This window comes from Mobula birostris, chromosome 5 (assembly GCF_030028105.1).
Source record: "Mobula birostris isolate sMobBir1 chromosome 5, sMobBir1.hap1, whole genome shotgun sequence".
Taxonomy (NCBI): Eukaryota; Metazoa; Chordata; class Chondrichthyes; order Myliobatiformes; family Myliobatidae; genus Mobula; species Mobula birostris.
Window position 1 is genome coordinate 63,834,668 of NC_092374.1, and position 22,606 is coordinate 63,857,273.

Genomic DNA, 22,606 nt, shown 5'->3' on the forward strand with positions numbered 1-22,606 from the left:
CAGGATATAAATTTCGAGCTAAAATTAAACATTCCAAGCACCTTAAATAAGTAAGGCCATTCTACTCTATCAAAAGCTTTTTCAGCACCTAAAGAGATAACACACTCAGGAACATTTTGTGAGGGGGTATAAACAATATTTAACAGCGTGCGAATGTTATAGAAAGAGTAACGACCTTTAATAAAACCCGTTTGGTCTTCCGAAATAATAAAAGGGAGAACTTTTTCTAATTTGTTTGCTAATAATTTAGAAAAAATTTTAGAATCAACATTTAATAAAGATATTGGTCTATAAGATGCACATTGAGCAGGATCTTTATCCTTCTTTAATATTAGAGAGATTGACGCTCTATAGAAGGATTCGGGAAGTTTACCAAGTTTTAATGAAGCCTCCAAAACCCTACCGAACCAAGGGATTAATGAAGGTGCAAAAAACCTATAAAATTCCACGGTAAACCCATCAGGGCTTTCCCCAGGTTCATAGAGGAAATAACATTCTTAATCTCATCAGTGGTAATGGGAGTGTCTAGCATAGAAGACATATCCTGTGAAATCTCAGGGAAATCTAGGTTATCTAAAAAGTCATTCATATATTTAGAGTCTCGTAAAGACTCAGATTGATATAAGGAAGAATAAAAATCAAAGAAAGTTTGATTAATCTCCGCATGATCAAATATCAATCGATCATTTTGATTATAAATCTGATTAATTTGAGATTTAGTATAATTAGACTTCAATTGGTTAGCCAACAATTTGCCAACTTTGTCACTGCGTACATAAAATTCACTTCTTCTTTTCTTTAATTGGTTTACAATCGAAGACGAAAGTAATAAACTATGTTCCATTTGAAGTTCAGTTCTTTGTTTATACAACTCCTCAGAGGGAGCTGTAACATATTTCTGATCAATTTCCTTAATCTTGTCCACAATAACCAGCTCCTCCTGCTTCAGCTTCTTCCTCAAAGCAGCAGAATACGAGATAATCTGACCACGAATATAAGCTTTAAAAGTATCCCAAAGAATGTTCACCGAAATATCCTCTGTGTAGTTGATTGTAAAAAAAATCAATCTGTTCATTCATAAAGTTAACAAAATCCGAGTCCTGAAGCAGCAACGAATTAAAGCGCCATTGTCTATTATTTTGTGCATTGACCTGAATTTTAATAGAAAGCTTAAGTGGAGCATAATCCGAAATGGTTATAGAGTCATAATCACATTGAATCACTGAAGAGATAAGCCGAGAGTCAATAAAGAAATAATCAATTCTTGAATAGGAATGGTGAACATGTGAAAAAAAAGAAAAATCTTTTTCCTGAGGATGCAAAAAACGCCAGATGTCCGTCGACCCAGAATCAGAGAGGAATGAGTTAATCAAAGTTGCAGATTTATTGGGTAAAGTCCGTAGGGGAGCCGAACGGTCCAAAACTGGAGATAAGCAAGTATTAAGATCTCCACCCCAGGTCAATGAAAACTCATTCAAATTCGGGAACCGATTAAATAATGATTTATAAAATTCCGGACAGTCCATATTGGATGCATAAACATTGACCAAAACTACCTTTTTATTAAATAGTAGACCACTAACCAGTTGAAATCTACCATTCGGATCAGAGATAATATGTTGTACAAAAGTAACTGAGGAGTCTATAAAAATAGAGATGCCTTGAATCTTAGCGTTAGAGTTCGAATGAAACTGTTGTTCCTTCCAGAATTAAAAAAAACGTAGTCTGTCCCCCCTCCGCACATGGGTCTCTTGTGAAAATAGAACATGTGCCTTAAGTCTCCGGAATACTTTAAAAACTTTTTTCCTTTTAATAGGATGATTAAGACCATTAGTATTCCAGGAGACAAAATTAATAATAGACTCCATAAACCCTAAAGTCAACCCGCAAAAAAAAGGATTGACGATAGGTTCGACCCACGAACCCGGAAAGGAAACAGAGCAAACCAGAGATAACGGGAAGGAGAACGCAACCAATACTTCAGTAATGTAAGTAGCCCAAGAAGAAAAAAACTAAAACGTGAAGCCCCTCCCACCACCCCCCACCCCATGACCCCAGGGCTAAATCTAAAGCAGACCCGCCAGAAAGAAGCAAGCACTAAAACTACCCCCATGACTTCCGATAGACGCTCACTAAAAAAAGTGTAAATATAAAAAAGATCAGCTAGTTATAAAACAGTAGAAGAATAAAAAAAGGTAGATTAATTAAGACAAACACAATGTAAAACAGAGAAAAAGCTAGAAATTATAAAGAAAACCGTAACAGACCACAGACCCTATGATTAACCAAAAAAAAAGAAACAAAATTATTAATATAAACTAGTTAGGAAAACCTACAAAAAAAAAGTACATTTAAAGACTACGAAATTTAAGGCCTCAAAGGAAATACGCGAAATGATGCTAAGGGAATAACCACCCATAATCCCCAGGGAAAAGAAAGAAATGACGCAGTTAGAAAGAAAGTTTGGCAACCATATTAATTAATCAAAAATAAACTTTTCTGCCCATATAAAGCAAGCAAAAATTAAACCCGACAGATTCACAACCTCCGATCAAACAGAGATAGTTAAAAATTACAATTAAGATGTTGAAGGTGAAAATTGATCCAGATAACTCTGGGCATCCGATGGAGATTCAAAAAAACGGAAAGCTCCGTCAGGCGTGCAGATCCTTAAACGTGCTGGGTAAAGCAGCGCTGGTTTTAAATCCATCTTGTAGAGTTCCGATGTCACAGATCTGTAACAAACCCGTTGATCCCGAATCTGTTTACTGAAGTCCTCCATGAATCGGAACTGAAGATCCAAAAAATCAATGTAACCTTTAGATCGAACAAATCGAAGCAGTTTCTCCTTGTCTTGAAAGTAATGAAAACGTAAAATGACATGCTGAGGTTTATCTGACTTAGACGAATATGATGGAATTCTGTGAGCCCGATCCAATAATGGTGGTTGGTCAGGAAATATGGTAGGAAATGCATCTTTTAAAAGTTGAGAAAAAAACTTCATAGAGTTGTCAGATTCAGCAGCTTCACGAACACCAATAATTCGAATATTCTGCCGTCGCATTCTGGATTCTAAGTCAGAGTTTTTAAAAGTCAGAAAGTCAAGTTTTTTCTTCATTATAGTAATTGTTTCTTCAATTTTCTCCATCTTGTTCATTTTGTTGTGTGGATTTTTGAAGATTAAATATAGCCGACTGATGTTCCATGATAGATGTTTGCATTTTATCGATTGAATCGGCAATTTCCGTGATAGATGTTTGCATTTTATCGATTGAATCGGCAATTTTCTGGAAATTAATTGAAATTTCCGCACGAGTCAGCTCCGTTATAGAGGTTGAAATTTCCCTTTGAATTAGATCCGATATAGCTTTCAGAGTCAACGGTGGTTCAGTTGGAGGGAGATCGGTACCTTTCGGTCTAACCGGAGGTTTGCCGTCTTTCCCATTTTTTCCGTTCTTAGACATAGCAGACCTTAAAAGCATCCAAATATCAAAAAGCCCAATTTGTTTCAGATTATTGTAAAAGTCGATGCCTTAATGGTTAGTTAAATATAGCTGATCATAGGAAAAAAAACTCAGAGGTGATGGAGCGAGTCAAGAACACGACTTCACTCCATGAGCTCTACCGGAAGTCCTCGTACAAGTTCTTAATGTTATGTGACAGTGGAATTGTATTTTCTCTTGTATCAAAAATGCCGAAAACACTGTTACAGGGAGAGTGATTACTTGACAAGGTATCTGATGGCTCCAATTAATTTCTGTGCTTGAAACTGATTCTGAATCTTATAAAGTTACTAACTAGTTGGTCACAAACAAGAGCAACACACACAAAGTGCTGGAGGAACTCAGCAAGCCAGGCAGCATCTAGGAAAAGAGTACAGTGGATGTTTTGGGCCGAACTCCTCCGGCAGGACTGGAGAAAAATGCTGAGGAGTGGAATTAAAGGTGGGGGGAGGGGGGAGAGAAACACAAGGTGATGAGTGAAACCTGGAGGGGGAAGGATGAAGTAAAGAGCTGGGAAGTTGATTGGTGAAAGAGACAGAAGGCCATGGAAGAAGGAAAAGGGGGAAGGAGCACCAGGGGGAGGCGATGGGCAGGCAAGGCGATGAGGTGTGAGAGGGAAAAGGAGATGGGAAATGGTGAAGGCCGGAGGGGGCGGTGGGGTCATTACCTGAAATTTGAGAAATTGATGTTGGAGGCAAAATGGATGAAGTCGACGAGTTCATCATGGATGCAGGAAGCAGTACCAATGCAATCGTCGATGTAGCTTAGGAAGAGTACAGGATGGTCAATGGTGTAGGTTTGGAACATAGACCTTTCCACCTAGCCGACAAACAGGCAGGCATAGCTGAGACACATGCAAGTACCTGTGGCTACCCCTTTTGTTTGAAGGAACTGGGAGGAGCCAAGGGAGAATTTATTTAGAGTGAGGACAAGTTTCACTAGGTGAAGGAGAGTGGTGGTGGAGGGGAGCTGGTTGGGTTTGGTGTCCAGAAGAAAACAGAGCTTTGAGGCCTTCCTGGTGGGGGATGGAGGTGTATAGGGACTGGACATCCATAGTAAAGATAAGAAGATGGGGGCCAGGGAACCTGAAATCATTGAAAAGACGCAGACCTGTGAAGTGTCATGGATGTAGGTAGGAAGGGACTGAACTAGGGGGTTTAAGATAGTCGAGGTATGCCGATAGGAGTTCATTGGGGCAGGAACAAGCTGAAACAATGGGTCTACCTGACAAGCTGGTTTGTGGTATGGGAGGTATGGGATGCAGGAACTACATGGTTGGTGGTGGGGGGGGGGGAGATCCCCAGAGTCAATAAGTTTGGTGATGGTGTGGGAGACAATGGTCTGGTGTTCCTTAGTAGAGTCCTGTTTGAGGGGGAAGTAAGAGGATGTGTTTGAGAGTTAGCATTGGGCTTCAGCAAGGTAAAGGTCAGTACGCCAGACTACTACAGCACCTCTCTTATCTGTAGGTTTGGTGAGGTTAGGATTGGTGCAGAGGGAGTGGAGAACTGAGCGTTCGGAAGGAGTGAGTTTGGAATAGGAGAGAGGAGTGCTAGTTTGGATGGTTAATGTCCCATTGGCAGTTGGCAATGAAAAGGTCCAGAGCAGGCAGGAGATCAGGGTGGGGTGTCCAGGAAGAGGAAGGGGAGAAGAGGTCATTGGTATGGGATGGAGAGTACTTGCCAAAGAACTAGGCTCGGAGCAGGAGGTAGCGGGCATGGAACTCACTGAGGTGTGGGTGCAAGGTGATAAAGGTGAGGCCCTTACTGAGGACAGAAGGTCAGAGAGGATAGTGAAAACCTGGCATGGATGAGAGCTGGGTTCGGAGCGGGGAAGGGGGTTGTTAGTGTCTTGGGGGAAGGGAGGTTTGGAGTGTAATTTTTTTTCTCTGTTTTGTATCTTAAGTTAAATTCTGGATATTGTCTCTTTAACCCCCTTCTCCAGGTGTCTGGCTATCTCTTTGATAGATTTTAATTATCTATTGCAATATCTACTAAGTGGTTTGATGTCCAATTTGATTTTCTTACCTATCTTCTAAATGCTTATACCAAGTGTTTTAATTAAAACTCTGGACAGATAAATTGAAGCTGGATTATGAGTAAAAGCCATGAGCTCATTCTGTTTTGGATATGTCAATTTGGTCTTCAGTAAATTAAATGTCTATAGCAGATGATGCTGGCAATTATTTAAACGTTTGATAATTGTAGGTATGGAATTTGAGTTTTTTGTTGCAGTCTAAATGAAGTATGGTCTTAATTCCTTGCCATGTAAATCTTTACATTGATTTGATCCCTATTGTGAATTACGAGCAGGAGAAGGCTATTCAGCTTTTATAGTCTGCTCTGCTATTTAATAAGATAATACCTAGTCTGACCATAATCTGAATTCTGTTTTTTGCACAGTAATCCTTCACCTACTTTCCAATCAAAAGTTTGTCACTGTTTTTAAAATGCAAGCTAAGTATTGGCCTTTTCATGCTGACTATCACATTGTAAAGTCTGGCAAGACTTTTACTTCATAGTACAGTTCTAAGATAATTCAAATATTCTAAATACAAATTGTTTGTGATCATCTTGCACTGTTAGTCTTTTTCACCTGTCGTGACCAAACCCCTGTGTAAAACCTTCCACCTAATGACTAGCTAAATCTGTGAAAAACTTTGATGTAACTAGCGTTAAATTTGTTCAGGATCTACCAATATTAATCTAGTTTCTAAAAGTCATGAGAGTAATCTGGATTCATCGTCTAGAATTTTTCCTTCCTTCAGATGAGATGAACTCAATCTTAAGTGTAAGGAATGCTCTAGGAGGAGCTGAAAAGGAAATGAGTGAACCTAGATTGTGTACTTGAATTGATGTCATTAAATATCTGTGAGTTTCTGTTAAGGCTGGGGCATGCGTTGCCTGGATCAAATGGCATGATTTTAACCTCTACTCTCTTTGTGAACCATTCCCATACCAGTTTGAAATACTCCTTTGCATACAAGACCATGAAGATCCTGCAATTGATGTGTGTAAAAAGCTGCTGGGCAAATATCCAAATGTAGATGCCAAATTGTTTATCGGTAAGTAGATTTAATATAAAGCTATTCCTGGCACTGATGGAAAAGGCCATCTATGTAGCTGAATATAAATAGGTTATGTTTAGCACTATTTCTTCAAAACTTCTTAGCATTATGGATTGGAAGTTTTTTTTGCATTGCATCTTGTGTTCTGTTGGGTAGCCTTAAAGTCAGTATGGTCCTTATTATAAGATTTAATCATTTACTCAAATGTAATGGTTCTTGTACTAGCATAATACATTATTAATTCTGATTTCCTGATTATAGTAATAAATTTATGACACAGAAAGAAGCACTGGCTCATGCTTAATCCTATTTTGTAGTCTGTTAGCTTATGACAAAGTGTCATATACTTGTGTGATCACATGGACTGCCTACACCATCCCATCAGGTAGTAAGTTTCAGGCCCTATTACTCTAAAGTAGGGATACATTACCTTTTTTTTTTATGTCATGTACTCCTTTGGCAGCCCGGTAAAGCCTATGGACCCCCTCTCAGAATAATGTACTTATATATAGAATAAAATACATAGGTTTACAAAAGAAACATTCTATTGAAATACAGTTATCAAAAATATTAAAATAAAACAAATTTGTGATAGTAAGATATGTGCTCTTGATTACACATTAAATAACAAAACTATACAGTGGCATGCAAAAGTTTGGGCACCCTGGTCAGAATTTCTGTTACTGTGAATAGTTAAGTGAGTAGAAGATGAACTGATCTCCAAAAGTCAGAAAGTTAAAGATGAAACATTTTTTTCAACATTTTAAGCAAGATTAGTATATTATTTTTGTTTTGTACAATTTTAGAGTGGGGAGGGGGAAGGAAAGGAGCACCATGCAAAAGTTTGGGCACCCCAAGAGATTTGAGCTCTCAGATAACTTTTACCAAGGTCTCAGACCTTAATTAGCTTGTTAAGGTTATGGCTTGTTCACAATCATCATTAGGAAAGGCCAGGTGATGCAAATTTCAAAACTTTATAAATACCCTGACTCCTCAAACCTTGTCTCAACAATCAGCAACCATGGGCTCCTCTAAGCAGCTGCCTAGCACTCTGAAAATTAAAATGAATGGTGCCCACAAAGCAGGAGAAGGCTATAAGAAGATAGCAAAGTGTTTTCAGGTAGCCTTTTCCTCAGTTCGTAATGTAATGAAGAAATGGCAGTTAACAGGAACGGTGGAGGTCAAGTTGAGGTCTGGAAGACCAAGAAAACTTTCCGAGAGGACTGCTCGTAGGATTGCTAGAAAGGCAAATCAAAACCCCCGTTTGACTGCAAAAGACCTTCAGAAAGATTTAACAGTCTCTGGAGTAGTGGTGCGCTGTTTTACTGTGCAGCGACACCTGCACAAATATGACCTTCATGGAAGAATCATCAGAAGAAAACCTTTCCTGTGTCCTCACCACAAAATTCAGCGTCAGAAGTTTGCAAAGGAACATCTAAACAAGCCTGATGCATTTTGGAAACAAGTCCTGTGGACTGATGAAGTTAAAATAGAACTTTTTGGCCACAAAGGTATGTTTGGAGAAAAAAGGGTGCAGAATTTCATGAAAAGAACACCTTTCCAACTGTTAAGCACAGGGGTGGATCAGTCATGCTTTGGGCTTGTGTTGCAGCCAGTGGCACAGGGAACATTTCACTGGTAGAGGGAAGAATTAATTCAATTAAATACCAGCAAATTCTGGAAGCAAACATTACACTGTCTGTAAAAAAAAAAGCTGAAGATGAAAGGAGGATGACTTCTACAATAGGATAATGACCCTAAACATACCTCAAAATCCACAATGGACTACCTCAAGAGGCGCAAGCTAAGTTTTGCCATGGCTCTCACAGCCCCCTGACCTAAACATCATCGAAAATCTGTGGATAGACCTCAAAAGAGCAATGCATGCAAGGCAGCCCAAGAATCTCACAGAACTAGAAGCCTTTTACAAAGAAGAATGGGTAGAAATCCCCCAAACAAGAATTGAAAGAGTCTTAGCTGGCTGCAGAAAGCGTTTACAAGCTGTAATACTTGCCAAAGGGGGTGTTACTAAGTACTGACCATGCAGAGTTCCCAAACTTTTGCTTTGGCCCTTTTCCTTTTTTGTTATTTTGAAACTGTAAAAGATGGAAATAAAGAAGTAATCTTAAAATATTAAAGAAATGTGTCATCTTTAACTTTATGCCTTTTGGAAATCAGGTCATCTTTTACTCGCTTAGCTATTCACAGTAATAGAAATTTTGAATGTGTTTTTTGTTTTAGTGGTTACAAGTGTTGAAAATCCTGATTCACAAAGATTGTTGTTGCAAATGGAAATAAAGCTTCCATAGCTTGTTTTACAAGGTGAGGTTAGGCTTCTTTCAAGGAACACCAGAATTCTCCAGGACTTTTTGATTAAAACTCCAATTGTAGTAAGTTATACATGGTTGTCTCTCGGGGTCTGAGGAAGACTACATTGTGAGGTTTGCACAATGTAACCAGTGCGTGAAAGATATTAAAGTGGAAAAGCCTTGCACAGAGACGGTCCCACTCTCTTGGCCTCAGAAGTCAGGATTCAGTGGCACGAAGAATCGTTACGTCTGGCAGCTTCCTTGGCTGCATTGGATGGCCGCGTCTGAAGTGCTCTGCCGCTCCCTATGCACTCCACAATGCGCTACTGCAACACCTTCTCAGCCGTTGAACCCCCAGGGTTTCCTCCACCTGATCCACCGAAGCAGCCTTCGCATGTTGGGATGAGCAAATTCCTATTTCACCGAGGGTTTGAGACCCATTGGCTACCCTCACCTGGTTTACCCGGTCTTTTGAAGCCGTTGCCTGGGGTGTGGCCACTGTCACATGCAAACAGCTACGAGGAGCCACAGGTGAGAGCTGGGTGTTGGGACCAATAGATGACGAGCCACTCTAAGGGGTGCAACAAGTCCCCCACCCCCCATCTAGAGGTGCTACCCCTCCCATGCACCCCCGTTATACATAGGAACATAGAAAACCTACAGCACAATACAGACCCTTCAGCCCACAATGCTGTGCTGAACATGTACTTAATTTAGAAATTACCTAGGGTTCTCATAGCCCTCTATTTTCCTAAGCTCCATGCACCTATCCAGGAGTCTCTTAAAAGACCCTATCGTATCCGCCTCCACCACTGTCGCCGGCAGCCCATTCCATGCACTCACTACTCTCTGCGTTTTTAAAAAAACACCCCTGACTTCCCCTCTGTACTTACTTCCACGCATCTTAAAACTGTGTCCTGTTGTGTTAGCCATTTCGGCCCTGGAAAAAGCCTCTGACTACGATCTGTGCCTATCATCATCTTGTACACTTCTATCAGGTCACCTCTCCTGCTCTGCCGCTCCAAGGAGAAAATGCCAAGTTCGCTCAACCTATTCTCATAGGGCATGCTCCCCAATCCAAGCAACATCCTTTTAAATCTCCTCTGCACCCTTCCTATGGTTTCCACATCCTTCCTGTAGTGAGTTGTTTGTCCTAAGATCAATGAGTTCATCTTTAGATAGATCAACATCTTCAATACAGTTTATATCAGAAAGAAAAGGATTGTGGATCCATGGTTCAATTTCAATGCCATCAAGATGGTAATAACTTTTGAAGAGGTTCTGAAGTGAACGAAAACCAATTTCCCCCTGGGATCAAGGTATGACTATGACTAAGAACAGGTTAAGTTCATTGGCCCTGTCCACACTGCCTTCAGCTCCTCTGTTGCTAGTTTGCTGGAACCCAGTGATGGTCCTCATCCCCCTCCAGACCTCTCTCATGTTGTTCTGCTGGAGTTTCCACTCAAGCTTCCTCCCTGATCCTGGCTTTCAGGTCCCTCTGTATTGCCCTCAGCTCCTCCCTATTTCCATCTCTAAACGCCCTCTTTTTAGCGTTCAGGATGTCCTTAATGTCCTTTGTCACCCATGGCTTGTTATTTGAATAACAAAGGACAGTTCTTGTCGGAACATTGCAGTCCACACAGAAGTTGATGTAATCAGTGATGCTCTCTGTGTGCCCATCAGTATCCTCTCCATGTGGCTCACAGAGTGCCTGCCAGTCTGTCACCTCAAAACAACCCTGGAGCGCCTCATAAGCCTCCTCCGACCATTTTCTCACTGTCCTCGAAATTGCAGGTTTACTTGATTTGTAATTGACTAAGCAGTCATAGGCATAATCTTATGCAGGACCCTGTTCTCCTGTATCCTGTAAGAAGATGCCCCCCCCCCTCGCTCTCTACACCTATAACTATGTAGCTAGGCATAGCTCAAATGACATGGTCGACACCTTTCTGGGTAGACCATGAAACCATATATTTCACTTCTTTTATGTCTTTTATGTTTGTTTTTCATCTTGATTGTGATTCTGGAACTGTTGGAGCCTGTCATTTGTAGTTTGGAGATTCATTTTCAGTGCTCTGGAGTCTCCAAGAGGAATCCAGGAGACAGAGGCAGCATGCGTGATCTCATGGTGAGAAGGCTGTGGGCTGGGGTGTGAGCCAATGTTCAAGTCCATTTCACCAGTTAAAGCTTCCATATTTTGCCGATTAAAGCAACGAAGGAGATTGAAACGTCCAGGCGAGTGCAGAAGGTGAGCACTGGCTGGCTGCCTGCCTTTTGTTTGCTGGTGGGATCGTTCTGCTACCAGAGAGAAGAGACTGCATTTTGTTCACAAGAGGATCGCACTGCTGTCGGAGAGGAGAGAGGTTGCTGCTGTGCCTGGAGAATATTATCCAAGTTTTCTGCATTTTGGATAGGGACTTGACTATGGACTGTTTTTCCTCTCCCACAATCTTACAGTTTTTTGATATTCTTTGTTTTTTGCCTGATCTTTATTGTTTTTTGTGTGGAGGAGGGGGATTTGGGTTGATGTGCCTGTTCTGTTTTTGTTTTTTTTTGTGCGGCAGAGGGGTTATTTGGGGGCTGATGATCATGCAGCCTGCCTCTCGTCCTTCTCTTTCTTGGTTTGGTGGTTATCTGGAGAAGAATTTCAGAGTTGTATACTTTGATAATGAATAAATCTTTGAACCATGTATAAGTTTGCTGATGATCCAACCATTGTTGAATCTCACATGGAGACGAGAGGGCGCAAAGGAGCAAGTTATACCAGCTAGTTGAGTGGTGTTGTAGCAACAACTTTGCACTCAATATTAGTAAGGCCAAAGAGCTGATTGTGGACTTCAGAAAGGGGTAAGACGAGGGAAAAGGCACCAGTTGGAAGTGGAGAGAGTGAGCAATTTCAAGTTCTTGGGTGTTGGTATCTCTGAAGACTTAATGGGTCACAACGTATTGATGTGGCTGTATTTCATTAGGAGTTTGAGGAGATTTGGTTTGTCACGTAAACCACTCAAACTTCTACAGATGTAGAGAGCATCCTGTCAGGCTGCATCACTGTCTGGTATAGTGGGGGGGGGGGTGGTAGGATTGAAGGGAGTTACAGACGCTTGTAAAATTAGTCGCTTTATCGTGGGAACTAGCCTCTGTAGGATCCAAGACATTTTCAAGGAGTGGTGTCTTGGGAAGGCAACATCCATCATTAAAGGCCCCCACCACCCAGGACATGCCCTCTTCTCATTGTTACTATCGGGAAGGTGGTTCAGGAGCCTGAAGGCACTTGCTCAGCGATTCAGGAACAGCTTCTTCCCCTTTGCCATCCAATTTCTAAATGGACATTGAATCCATGAGCACTTTCTCACTACTTTTTTTTATTTCTGTTTTTGCATTAATTATTTTAACTTAACTACTTATTATACATATTACTGTAATTCAGTTTTGTCAACATTTATCATGTATTACATTGTACTGCTGCCACAAAATTAACACATTTCACAACATATAATGTTGATATTAAACTGGATTCTGAATTCTTTTAATACAGTCTTTGTGTTAGGAAGTTGTTTGCTTTATGTAATTCATGTGCGTCCTGAGATTATCAGTAGCTTCTTTCATTGTTACTTTGTTACTGCCCTGAAAGTGCTGTCTGTGGCTGAAACAGTTTACAAATGAGATAGCAGGAACATTACATTGTGTTATAATACTAACTTGAGAGAAAGGGGACTTTAAAGTTCAAAGTAAATTTGTTATCAAAGTAAATACTGTATATATCACCATAAACCTGAGATTCATTTTCTTGTGGGCATACTCAGTAAATCCAAGCACTATTATAAAATCAATGAAAGACTGCACCAGAGTAGACAAACACACAATGTGCAAAAGACAGCAAATTGTGCAAATACAAAACAGAAAAAAATATAGTGATAATAATAAATAAGCAATAAATATCAAGAACATAAGTTGAAGAGTTCTTGAAAGTGAGTCCATAGATTGTGGGAACAGTTAAGTGAAGTTGAATGAAGTTATCCCCACCAGTTCAACAGCTTGATGGTCGAGGGTTAATAACTGTTCTTAAACCTGGTAATGATTCCTGAGGCTCCTGTAACAACTCCTGGTGGCAGCGGCGAGAAGAGAGCATGACTTTGTACCTTATTTGCATAATTGTACCTCAAAGTTATCCAAACTATATAAATATAGGTAAGTTATACAAACACAGCATGGAAAAACATGTCTTCATGCACTTTTCCACTTAGACAAAAAGATTTGCAAATTGTCTTCATTTGTAAGCTTCTAAGTTCCCTTAATGTGACAGCATACAAGGGTGTCACACTGAAATCTTGCTAATTTTAAGCCTGTTTTATCTCTGTATCATTCTCTCTAGGTGACTTTGGGTAATACTTTGCTCATTGCTGGTATTGAGAGGTAAAACAATGAATTTAGGGACAGAAACTTAAATTTCCATTTTTGTAAATCCAGAATGCTGGTGAACAAGTGTTTTCCTATCTTTTTTTTCCCAGCTGCTGCATTTAATTCCCCTGTGCTGGTTGGCTTCCTGTTTTCTAAAATCTTTCCAAATTTGACTTCCCTTTGACTTGGAAAACTGCAATGATCACTCCATCTTTTTAGAAAAAAGAGAAGAAACTAGCTAACTCTTGATCTGTCATTTTCTATTATTTGAGAGGGATATTCTAATAAAACTATCTCCAGGGACAGAGGCTGAGTTGATTAGCAATACAATACTGGTTTATGAATAGGTCTGATTAACCCAGTTGTTTAATGTTTGTGAAAGGTTGCAAGTTGTCAATGGGTGAAGTGACTTAAAGGATAGGTAAGAATCCACAGAAAATTAAGAAGTGAAGTTGGAAGTAACCTTGTAATCAGTAACAGAGTTGTTTGGGAGCTAGGAATTCACAAATTGGGTAAGCTGTATTAGTCAGTTTTCCCCATGGAATTCATGTAATTTCACCTTAATATACAGTGCAGTTGCTGTATGCTTCCGAAACATGGACTATAACACCGGAACTCCAAAGAAACTTAGAAGCAACAGAAATGTGGTTTCTTAGAAGAATGCTGAAAATATCATATAAAGATAGGGTAACTAATGAGACAGTACTCCAACGTGCCCATACAAAAAGATCTTTAATGAGAACATTAAATGAGAGGAAACTTAAATTCCTGGGCCATGTCATCAGAAAGGGAGAAATAGAATGCCTTACATTACAAGGCCGTATGCCTGGGAAATGTGGAAGAGGAAGGCAAAGAAGAAAATGTATGGACACTGTGAAAGAACTAACAGATCTAAGTGTTCGAGGTATCATTGACGCTGCATGGGATCGTTCAATGTGGAAAGCCATGATTGCCCAAGCATGTAACACGCAAGGCACATGAAGAAGATACAGTGCATATAAAAAGTATTCACCTCCCCCCGCTGGAAGTTTTTATGTTTTGTTGCTTTGCAACATTGAATCACTGGATTTAATTTGGCTTTTTTGACACTGATCAATGGAAAAAGACTCGTGTCAAAGTGAAAACAGATCTCTACGAAGTGATCTAAATGAATTACAAATATAAAACATAAGATAATTGATTACATAAGTATTCACCCCCTTTCAAGTCCGTATTTAGTAGATAAACCTTTGGCAGCAATAACAGCCCAAGTGGATAGGTCTTCATCAGTTTTGCACATCTGGACACTGCAATTTTTCCCCATTCTTCTTTACAAAACTGCTCAAGCTCTGTCAGATTGCATGGGGATTGTGAGTGAAACAGCCCTTTTTAAGTCCAGCCACAAATTCTCAATTGGGTTGAGGTCTGTTCTGTATGCACAGTCTCTCCCCTCTCAGCCACTGAAGCTTATAACTCATCCAGAGTTGTCATGGGTCTCTTTGTGGCCTCTCTCACTAGTCCCCTTATTGCACAGTCATTCTGTTTTTGAGGACAGTCTGCTCTGGGCAGATTTACAGCTGTGCCATATTCTTTCTATTTCTTGATGATTGACAACTGTACTCCAAGGGATATTCAGTGACTTGGAAAATTTCTTGTATCCATCTCCTGACTTGTGCTTTTCTATAACCTCTTTGTGGAATTGCTTGGAATGTTCTTTTGCCTTCATGGTGTAGTTTTTGCCAGGATACTGACTCTTCAGCGGTTGGACCTTCCAGATACAGGTGTATTTTTACTACGATCAGTTGAAGTACCTTGACTGCACACAGGTTTCCAAAAATAGATATTTATTTAACTAATTATGTGACTTTTGAAACCAGTTGGCTGTACCAGTGATGATTTGGAGTGTCTTATTAAAAGGGGTGAACACTTATGCAATCAATTATTTTCTGTTTTATGTTAGTAATTAGATCACTTTGTAGAGATCTGCTTTCACTTTTACACGAAAGGTTTTTTTTTCTGTTGATCAGTATCAAAAAAAGCCAAATTAAATCAACTGTGATTCAATGTTGTTACACAATAAAACATGAAAACATCCAAAGGGGATGAATGCTTTTTATAGGCACTGTATTAACTTAGATAAAGGAACAGATGATGGTATACTTTGGTTTCTAAATGATGGATAAATTGGGTATTTCAGTAAATGTTGCCATTGATAACAGGAAGTTACAAAAGTTCATAGAGGAAGTGAGTTTGTAGATGATGTTCAATGTGACTAAGTTAGTCTTTGGATGCATGAAATGAAAATAAAAGTTGCTAGAGTATTATATATAATTGGATTTGGTAGTCCATGTCTGCTGAAATTTAATGCACAAGGAGAGAGTAATTAAAAATCTATTGAAGTATCAATTTACATCAAAGGAAATTGGAATGCAAGGAGTAACTTTACAGAAAGTCTTAAGTGAAGTTCTAGCTAGAGTACTGAATTTATTTGGAGGATTGCGTCATGTGTAAATTATATTGGCTTTAGTATGGCATACATTTGCCAGAATGGTGTGTGTGTCTTTTTTTTATACATTATAGGAACATGTGTGAATTTGTTTTGAATTACTTTGAGTTTAAAATAGTTGAAATGTAATCAAGAAGCTCTTTTGATATGCTTATGGTGGAAATTTGGCAATTCCTCTTTAAGTCGGTTTTCAATGCTTCGTTGAAAATTTTAAGACCTATTCAAAGAACATCACGGGATGAGTACGTGGGATTCAGTTTATCAGTCATAATCCCAGAATGGCAGAAGATGCTTAACAGTCTAACTCACTGCTTCCTGTTTCTGTACTGTGTGAAGTTAAAAATCAGATAGCAGTTCTTTTCCTCCTTCATTGTAATTAGTCATGCATATTTGCTCTCACAAATTACTGAATAAAATGGTAGTTTGACGGCAAACGCTACTTAAGGGAAGTAAAATATAAGATGTGAGCTTGGATAAATTGAATTTGGAGTAATTCTGAGTGGAGTGCAAACATCTGTTAGGCCCTATTAGGCCAAATGACTAATTTTTGCTCTCCAAATATTATATAAGGTCAAGCTATATGAATAAACTGTAAAAGAAATCAGCCCAACCCCAGTTAAATGCAGACGACTCTACAGGTATTGTACATATTAAGTGACACTGCACATTGCTTTGTGTGGTTCAGTGGTTACAAAATGTGTTCCTTGTGCATGTCAATGTTCTCAATCTCATTAGTATTGTAGGAGGAATGAGATGAGTAATAGAGGAGAGGGTTGCTGCCATGTAAATTGTCGCTTCTCCTCCAGTGGTGGGGTGGTCAAATACAATAGTTAACATTTAAGAGGTATTTAGACAAGCACATGAACATGTGGGAAATAGAATATGGGTCATGTGCAATTTATGCCAGCATCATGATTGGCATAGACATTGTGGGCCAAAGGCCAGGTCTTTGCATTGAGTGTTCCATGTTATATCAGTGGTTCATGCTCAGCTGGCTAATGTTAATGACAGGATGAAAACTTGGGATCTGCATTTCATTGTAATTTCAATCATTGACAAGATTTTGGCTGTTTTAGGGCAACTTTCTGATGCAGACCTCAATACATGATCACAATTGGTGGTTTTGTAATGTAACTCCATACATCCTGATTTAATAATTTGTTGTAGGAGACCAAGTTTAGAATTCTTATTATTATATCCATTAAGGAAGAGTGGCGATGGGCTCAGTGGATGCTTGGGGGGTGGGGGGGTGGTTCTTCAGGGAACATAGAATTCCCCAGTACGTGAAATGATTAAGGCAAATGGCATAAGTGCATTGAAACTGAATAGTTTTTTTCTGACGGGACGGGATTATGTAAATGTGGAAGTAGGTTCATTTGGACCATTGATATTTCTTTCTGTCCTGTAAAATCTAATTCATTTGCATCTCTTAACTGAAGTGCTATGGGGAAATATTTGCATTTCTCAGGTGTGGATTAGAGTGGTGCTTAATCTTGACCCATTAAAATGTCACTTTATTTTCCAACTAATCTACAAATGGTTGTAATGTGATTAAAATGAAATGTGAAATTGTAATCCATTTTAAGATATTCTCAGATCCTTAATTAAGACAGCTTAACTTACCTTTTCCTTGTTTAAAAAAAATTAAAATCTTTTGATAAATTGCTCATAAGGTAATTAACAACAGAAAATTCCTGTCATTTTCAGGTGGCAAAAAGGTTGGCATTAATCCCAAAATAAATAACTTGATGCCAGGTTATGAGGCAGCCAAATATGAACTCGTTTGGATCTGCGACAGTGGAATTCGAGGTAACAATTCTTTTTGAGATTTTCTGAATTTGTTGCAGTTTACTATTCTATGAAAGCATTTAAAAAAATATTTAAAGAAAAATTGCAGATGCAAAAGAAATCTGAAATAAAACAAACTGCTAGAAAACTGCTGCTGAGTTAACAAATTTCACACCACATGCTGGTGATAATAAACCTGATTCTGATTCAGCTCAGTCAGCATCTGTGGAAAGAAAACAGGTACAGCGTGACCTGAAGTGTTAAATGTTTTCATAGATGCTGCCTGACCTGAATTCCTGGAGCATTTTGTGTGTTGCTCTGGATTTCCAGTATCTACAGAATCTCTTGTGTTATGATTTGTTGCATGTCCTGATGTTTTTCCTCAGTGTTTTCTGTTTTCATGTTGTTTTTTAAATATTCACTTATAGATGTGGTAGCCTGTATTGAAAATTGTAAATTTAATATCAAAATGTAGTTGTTGCAAATTTGAAATAAGATCAAGTGACATCTGTGACAATAAATCAATGTTGAAAACAGTGAAGGGAGAAGTATGGAGAAAACAAAGGCGATATTTGTAAAATGGAGAAAAGATGGTATGACAGATTGGTATTAATTTGAAGAGGATACTAAATGCCTTTTAATTGTGCCTATCTGATATTGAGATAACGGAAGTGAAAATTATCTGCTGGAGCTGAGAATAGAATGTATCATTGGCTAGAAATCTGAAATAAAGGTCAGTGCAGGTCAGATAGCATCTATGAAGAGGAAAGAACTGATAAAGGACTTGAATATAAGACAGTTTGTTCATGCTAGAAATCTAAAACAATAAGAAAAATGGAGTTAATAGCCCAGGCCAACAATATATGTTAAATATTGTTTGAAAGAAGTGCAAGAGATAAACCATATGGCAGGAAGTTCTTCAGTAAATGTGATCACCTTTTAAGCTGGCTTCACTTGACTCCTTCTATAGAAAAGAGTACAGTGACATTTTGGGCCGACACCCTTCATCAGGACTGGAGGGAAAAAAAGAGAAGTCATCTTTTTTTTCTCTCCAGACCTGATGAAGGGTTTCAGCCTGAAACGTTGACTGTATTCTCTTCTATAGATGCTGCCTGGCCTTCCGAGTTCCTCCAGTATTTTGTGTGTGTTGCTTGGATTTCCAGCATCTGCATATTTTCTTTTGTTTCACTTGACTCCTTTATCTTTAGTGAAGCCAGATACACTGACAGACATGACCAATATGATGACTGAGAAAGTGGGCCTCGTCCATGGATTACCATATGTTGCGGATCGACAGGGTTTTGCTGCTACTCTAGAACAGGTAAGATCAAAGTTACTGGATGCTGCAGTACTGTGTACCCAGTTAATTTAGAAGTAAAGAAGTAATTATTGAAAATATACACTGCTTTCTTAAGTGTTTTGAATATATTGGTAAAGATTCCTTGCTCATTAATAGCTGCTTAACATGCAGAGCTTTAAGTAATTCAGCTGAGCAAGTCAAAGGCATTTTATAGAAGATACCCTTGTACTTCACCTTTCAAAATTACTACTATAATGAACTGAAACTGTTTTCTGCTGCACCACCAAGTTTTAAATGCTCAGCATGGTAATCCCTATTATTTGCCATAATGCTTCTGCAGTTGTAAATTGGCTTAATTATTCCTAACCTATTTTCTGTGATACCTTTATCCTCAGCAAAACTTGTGCAAAACAATTGCCACTAGTTTCTCCTTGGTAGGGATCAAATGTGCTTCAGTGAACCCTGTCTTAGAATCTGTAGTCTGTTTACAGCATCTGTCCATTTCTACCTGTGCTACTCATGTTTAACGCTAATTAATTTTGTTGTCTTCTGCCAAAATTCAGTCACTGCCTAGAATTATTCTGGTGTGCAAAGATCATTGTATTTTTCCACTGCTAGTTGTTCTTAGAGCATTCTCTTTCCCTTCCTTCCAAATATGTGCCAGGAGTATATAAAGTTTCTTGTGACTAATATTGGTTGATTCATTCAATAACATCAGGTTCCCTTTTATTTCCCTTTCACCACATGCCCTCTCCTCAACCAGTAAGTGCCCTAAACCTAAGTCTTTCTCTAGATTCTCCAATCTCTGTCTTCGGATTAATTAAGGTCTGTTGAGTTTTTTTTAATATTCTCTTTAAAAATTTGTCATGTTTTGAGCTAGTCCATAGAATCAAATATCTAGTAGTTTTACTAGGTAATCTAGCTGACTCCTAAACGCATATTTTTTACTCATTGTGGTAAATGTAATGACCTTTTACATGTGAATAAATCCAAGTCTGTCGTTTTTTTTTCTGAAGTTTTCAGTTTAAATCAGTAATAACATGAACCTTAATGAAAATGGTCAATTTGTGTTACAAGGTATGATGTAGAGTTCTTAAAAAGGAGCACTATCTTTTATAAGCATACCTTGGTAGGATTATTAAATTAGCTGGTTGCAAATTGTCAGTGAGAAATCCTAATTGGAAATTCTAATCTATTCTATTTAATACAATATTGAATGTATTTTGTGAATCTAAATTATTGAGATGTTCTTGGCAAAGTAATTTACCTTCTGTTTTACCTGTTTAAATTTGAATAGAATGAAAATGGGATATTGACTTCACTGCCTTGCAGCTATATCCACTTATGAGGAAGGTTTGGGGAGTAATTCCGAGGGAAAAGTCTGGAGCTGGATTCCCTAAAGCAGTTGTACATTGAGTTCAACACAGACTGGCAACTCCTGCGATACTGCTGGTGCCAAACTGTATCAGCCTCTGCCATTCCTTTGGATTCATCAGCTGCATGGAGAGGGGAGTCCTGCTGCATGGGCAACAGCCTGCTCTCTGTATCATACTGGCTTGAGAACAGATAGGATGCATTGTAGACCCCGACCAGTGGAGGGCCTTGCAGCAGTAGTACAGTAAGGAACAGGCTGACATTCCTTTTGGATTGTTACCTTGCAGCTGGTATTGATTTCCTACAATGATCTCATTACCTACTTTATTTACAAGTTGAAGGAACCCAGTGTCATTTGCATCCCTGTATGATAAGCTTGAGTTAATGCAAATATTCTCTGGGGTATTGGCTGACATCATGTGATTATTTAACTGGTTCTTTCTGGCAACTTGGCATCTGTAGGATATTTTGTTTCTTTATTAACATGCTTAAAGTGTAACCCAATTCTGTATTGTGAATATGTAGTGAAATATTTATGACTTTCTATGATCTCAATGTGTTCTAGGTGTATTTTGGCACATCACACCCAAGAACATATCTATCAGCGAATGTAACTGGCTTCAAATGTGTAACAGGAATGTCTTGTTTAATGAGAAAAGATGTATTGGATCAAGCTGGAGGACTTGTTGCTTTTGCTCAGTATATTGCTGAGGATTATTTTATGTCCAAGGCAATAGCAGACAGGTTAGTATTTGGAAATCCGTAAGTAGAAAATTCTTTTAAGTGCGTAAACCAGTCTTGAGGTAAACTAGTTCTGTAATTCCTTGAGGATATTCTGTGCTGAATTTGTTGGCACCATTGGCACTGAGAAATCAACTATTGGAATATTGCATTTCTCCAACTGATACATCTAATTTCAACTAAGGCTGAGTTCTTATTCAGAAGGAGAGAACGATCTCTTGTTGTCTTAATGTACTTCTAGTCATTGTTTGGATTTGCCATAGTATAGTATTAGTTTCTTGTTTTGGTTTTGAGGTAATGTTTAGCCTTCATTTCAGAAAGTAAGTGAATTTCAGGAAAACCTGGAAAATTGGCTATACATATCCCTGTTATCCACCTAATTTGAGTGCATATTACTTGGTATCTCCAGCAGAGTTCTTTCCATCTCAGATTAAAATTATTAATTGAGTTTATGTGTTTAGCTTTGAAGGGAAAGGGTTACACTTTGTATTCTGTTCTTACAGAAAGAGTTCCACACTTCTCCTGGCTTAATGTCTCTCTGAGTGACCTAGTTCTAAATGGAAGGGTTTGTCTTTGTCTTGGACTTTCCCTTCAGAAGTAAATGCTTCCAGCCGCACTGTCAATATATTTCAAAATCAGCCTGCTCCTTAATTTACTAAGTAGCAGGAAGTGCAGGTCTACTCTTCCTCAAAATCATTGTATCCATAGAAATAATTCAGTAAATCAAAACCATTATCTATCTGGTAAATCAAAGCCATTATCTATTAGAGCATATTACAAATTCAGGTTTATTCAGGTTGTGGTTTATTTAGATGAACAATGTAGAAATCATTTGAAATCTGAGAAGAGATTGTACCCTTTCTTTTCTGTATGTTTGTTGGCTTTGGAAATGTTTGCAGAAGCTAATGGGTCATCTCTTTGACATAGAATGTGTTTTAATTGCTGCATCTGCTATAAAGGCAACAGCTGAGCAGGATCCAGTATTATGTTCAGAAGTACTTTGTGATATATAATGTGGATGTGGTTTCGACTTGATTTATATTGATTTTATTTTTAGGGGGTGGAAATTTGCTATGGCAAGTCAAGTAGCAATGCAGAATTCTGGCAGCTATTCTATTTCTCTCTTCCAGTCAAGAATGATCAGGTAAGTTTCAATAACATTGGAACACCCATCAAAAAATTTAGACCTTTTCATTCTGCACCACTCTGACCTTTTTAAAGTAGTCTCCCTGCGTATAGCTCCATAAGCATACTAAAATGTCCTTATTACTCAGCAAAAGTATAATTGCACAAAATTTAAGAGCTCGAGGAAACATTACGCAGTAGCTAGCATTTTGGTCAAAGTAAGTGTTACAGTTCTTGAGGTAAAAATTGTGCTAAGGAACTCAAAGGCATGGCCACCAGTGGTAAAATCAGGGACTGGGGATGTATAGGAGGAGGAGATGAAACAGAAAATTATAAAGCTGGAAGAAGTAATTAATGTAAGCAAACTGAGAAAGGGTTTGAACAGGAAGATGATAACTTCATTTTGGAAGTATGGAGGTACTAGACTCCAGTATGCAGCAGGCATGGGGGTGAGCATTTGCCAGCAGACGACAGTTTAATGTAAGCTAGTTTACAATGAAGGAAGATTGAAGGCTGGCC

General features: G+C 38.7%; 1 protein-coding gene across 1 annotated transcript in view; it reads left to right on the forward strand.

The window, feature by feature from the left end:
* ugcg (UDP-glucose ceramide glucosyltransferase) overlaps positions 1-22,606 on the forward strand; it is a 65,714-nt gene that overhangs the window by 37,017 nt on the left and 6,091 nt on the right. The window contains exons 3-7 of the mRNA XM_072258164.1: positions 6,462-6,564; positions 17,467-17,568; positions 18,756-18,868; positions 20,787-20,965; positions 22,020-22,106. Coding sequence (XP_072114265.1) covers positions 6,462-6,564; positions 17,467-17,568; positions 18,756-18,868; positions 20,787-20,965; positions 22,020-22,106 — 584 coding nt within the window. The remainder of the gene's footprint in view (positions 1-6,461; positions 6,565-17,466; positions 17,569-18,755; positions 18,869-20,786; positions 20,966-22,019; positions 22,107-22,606) is intronic.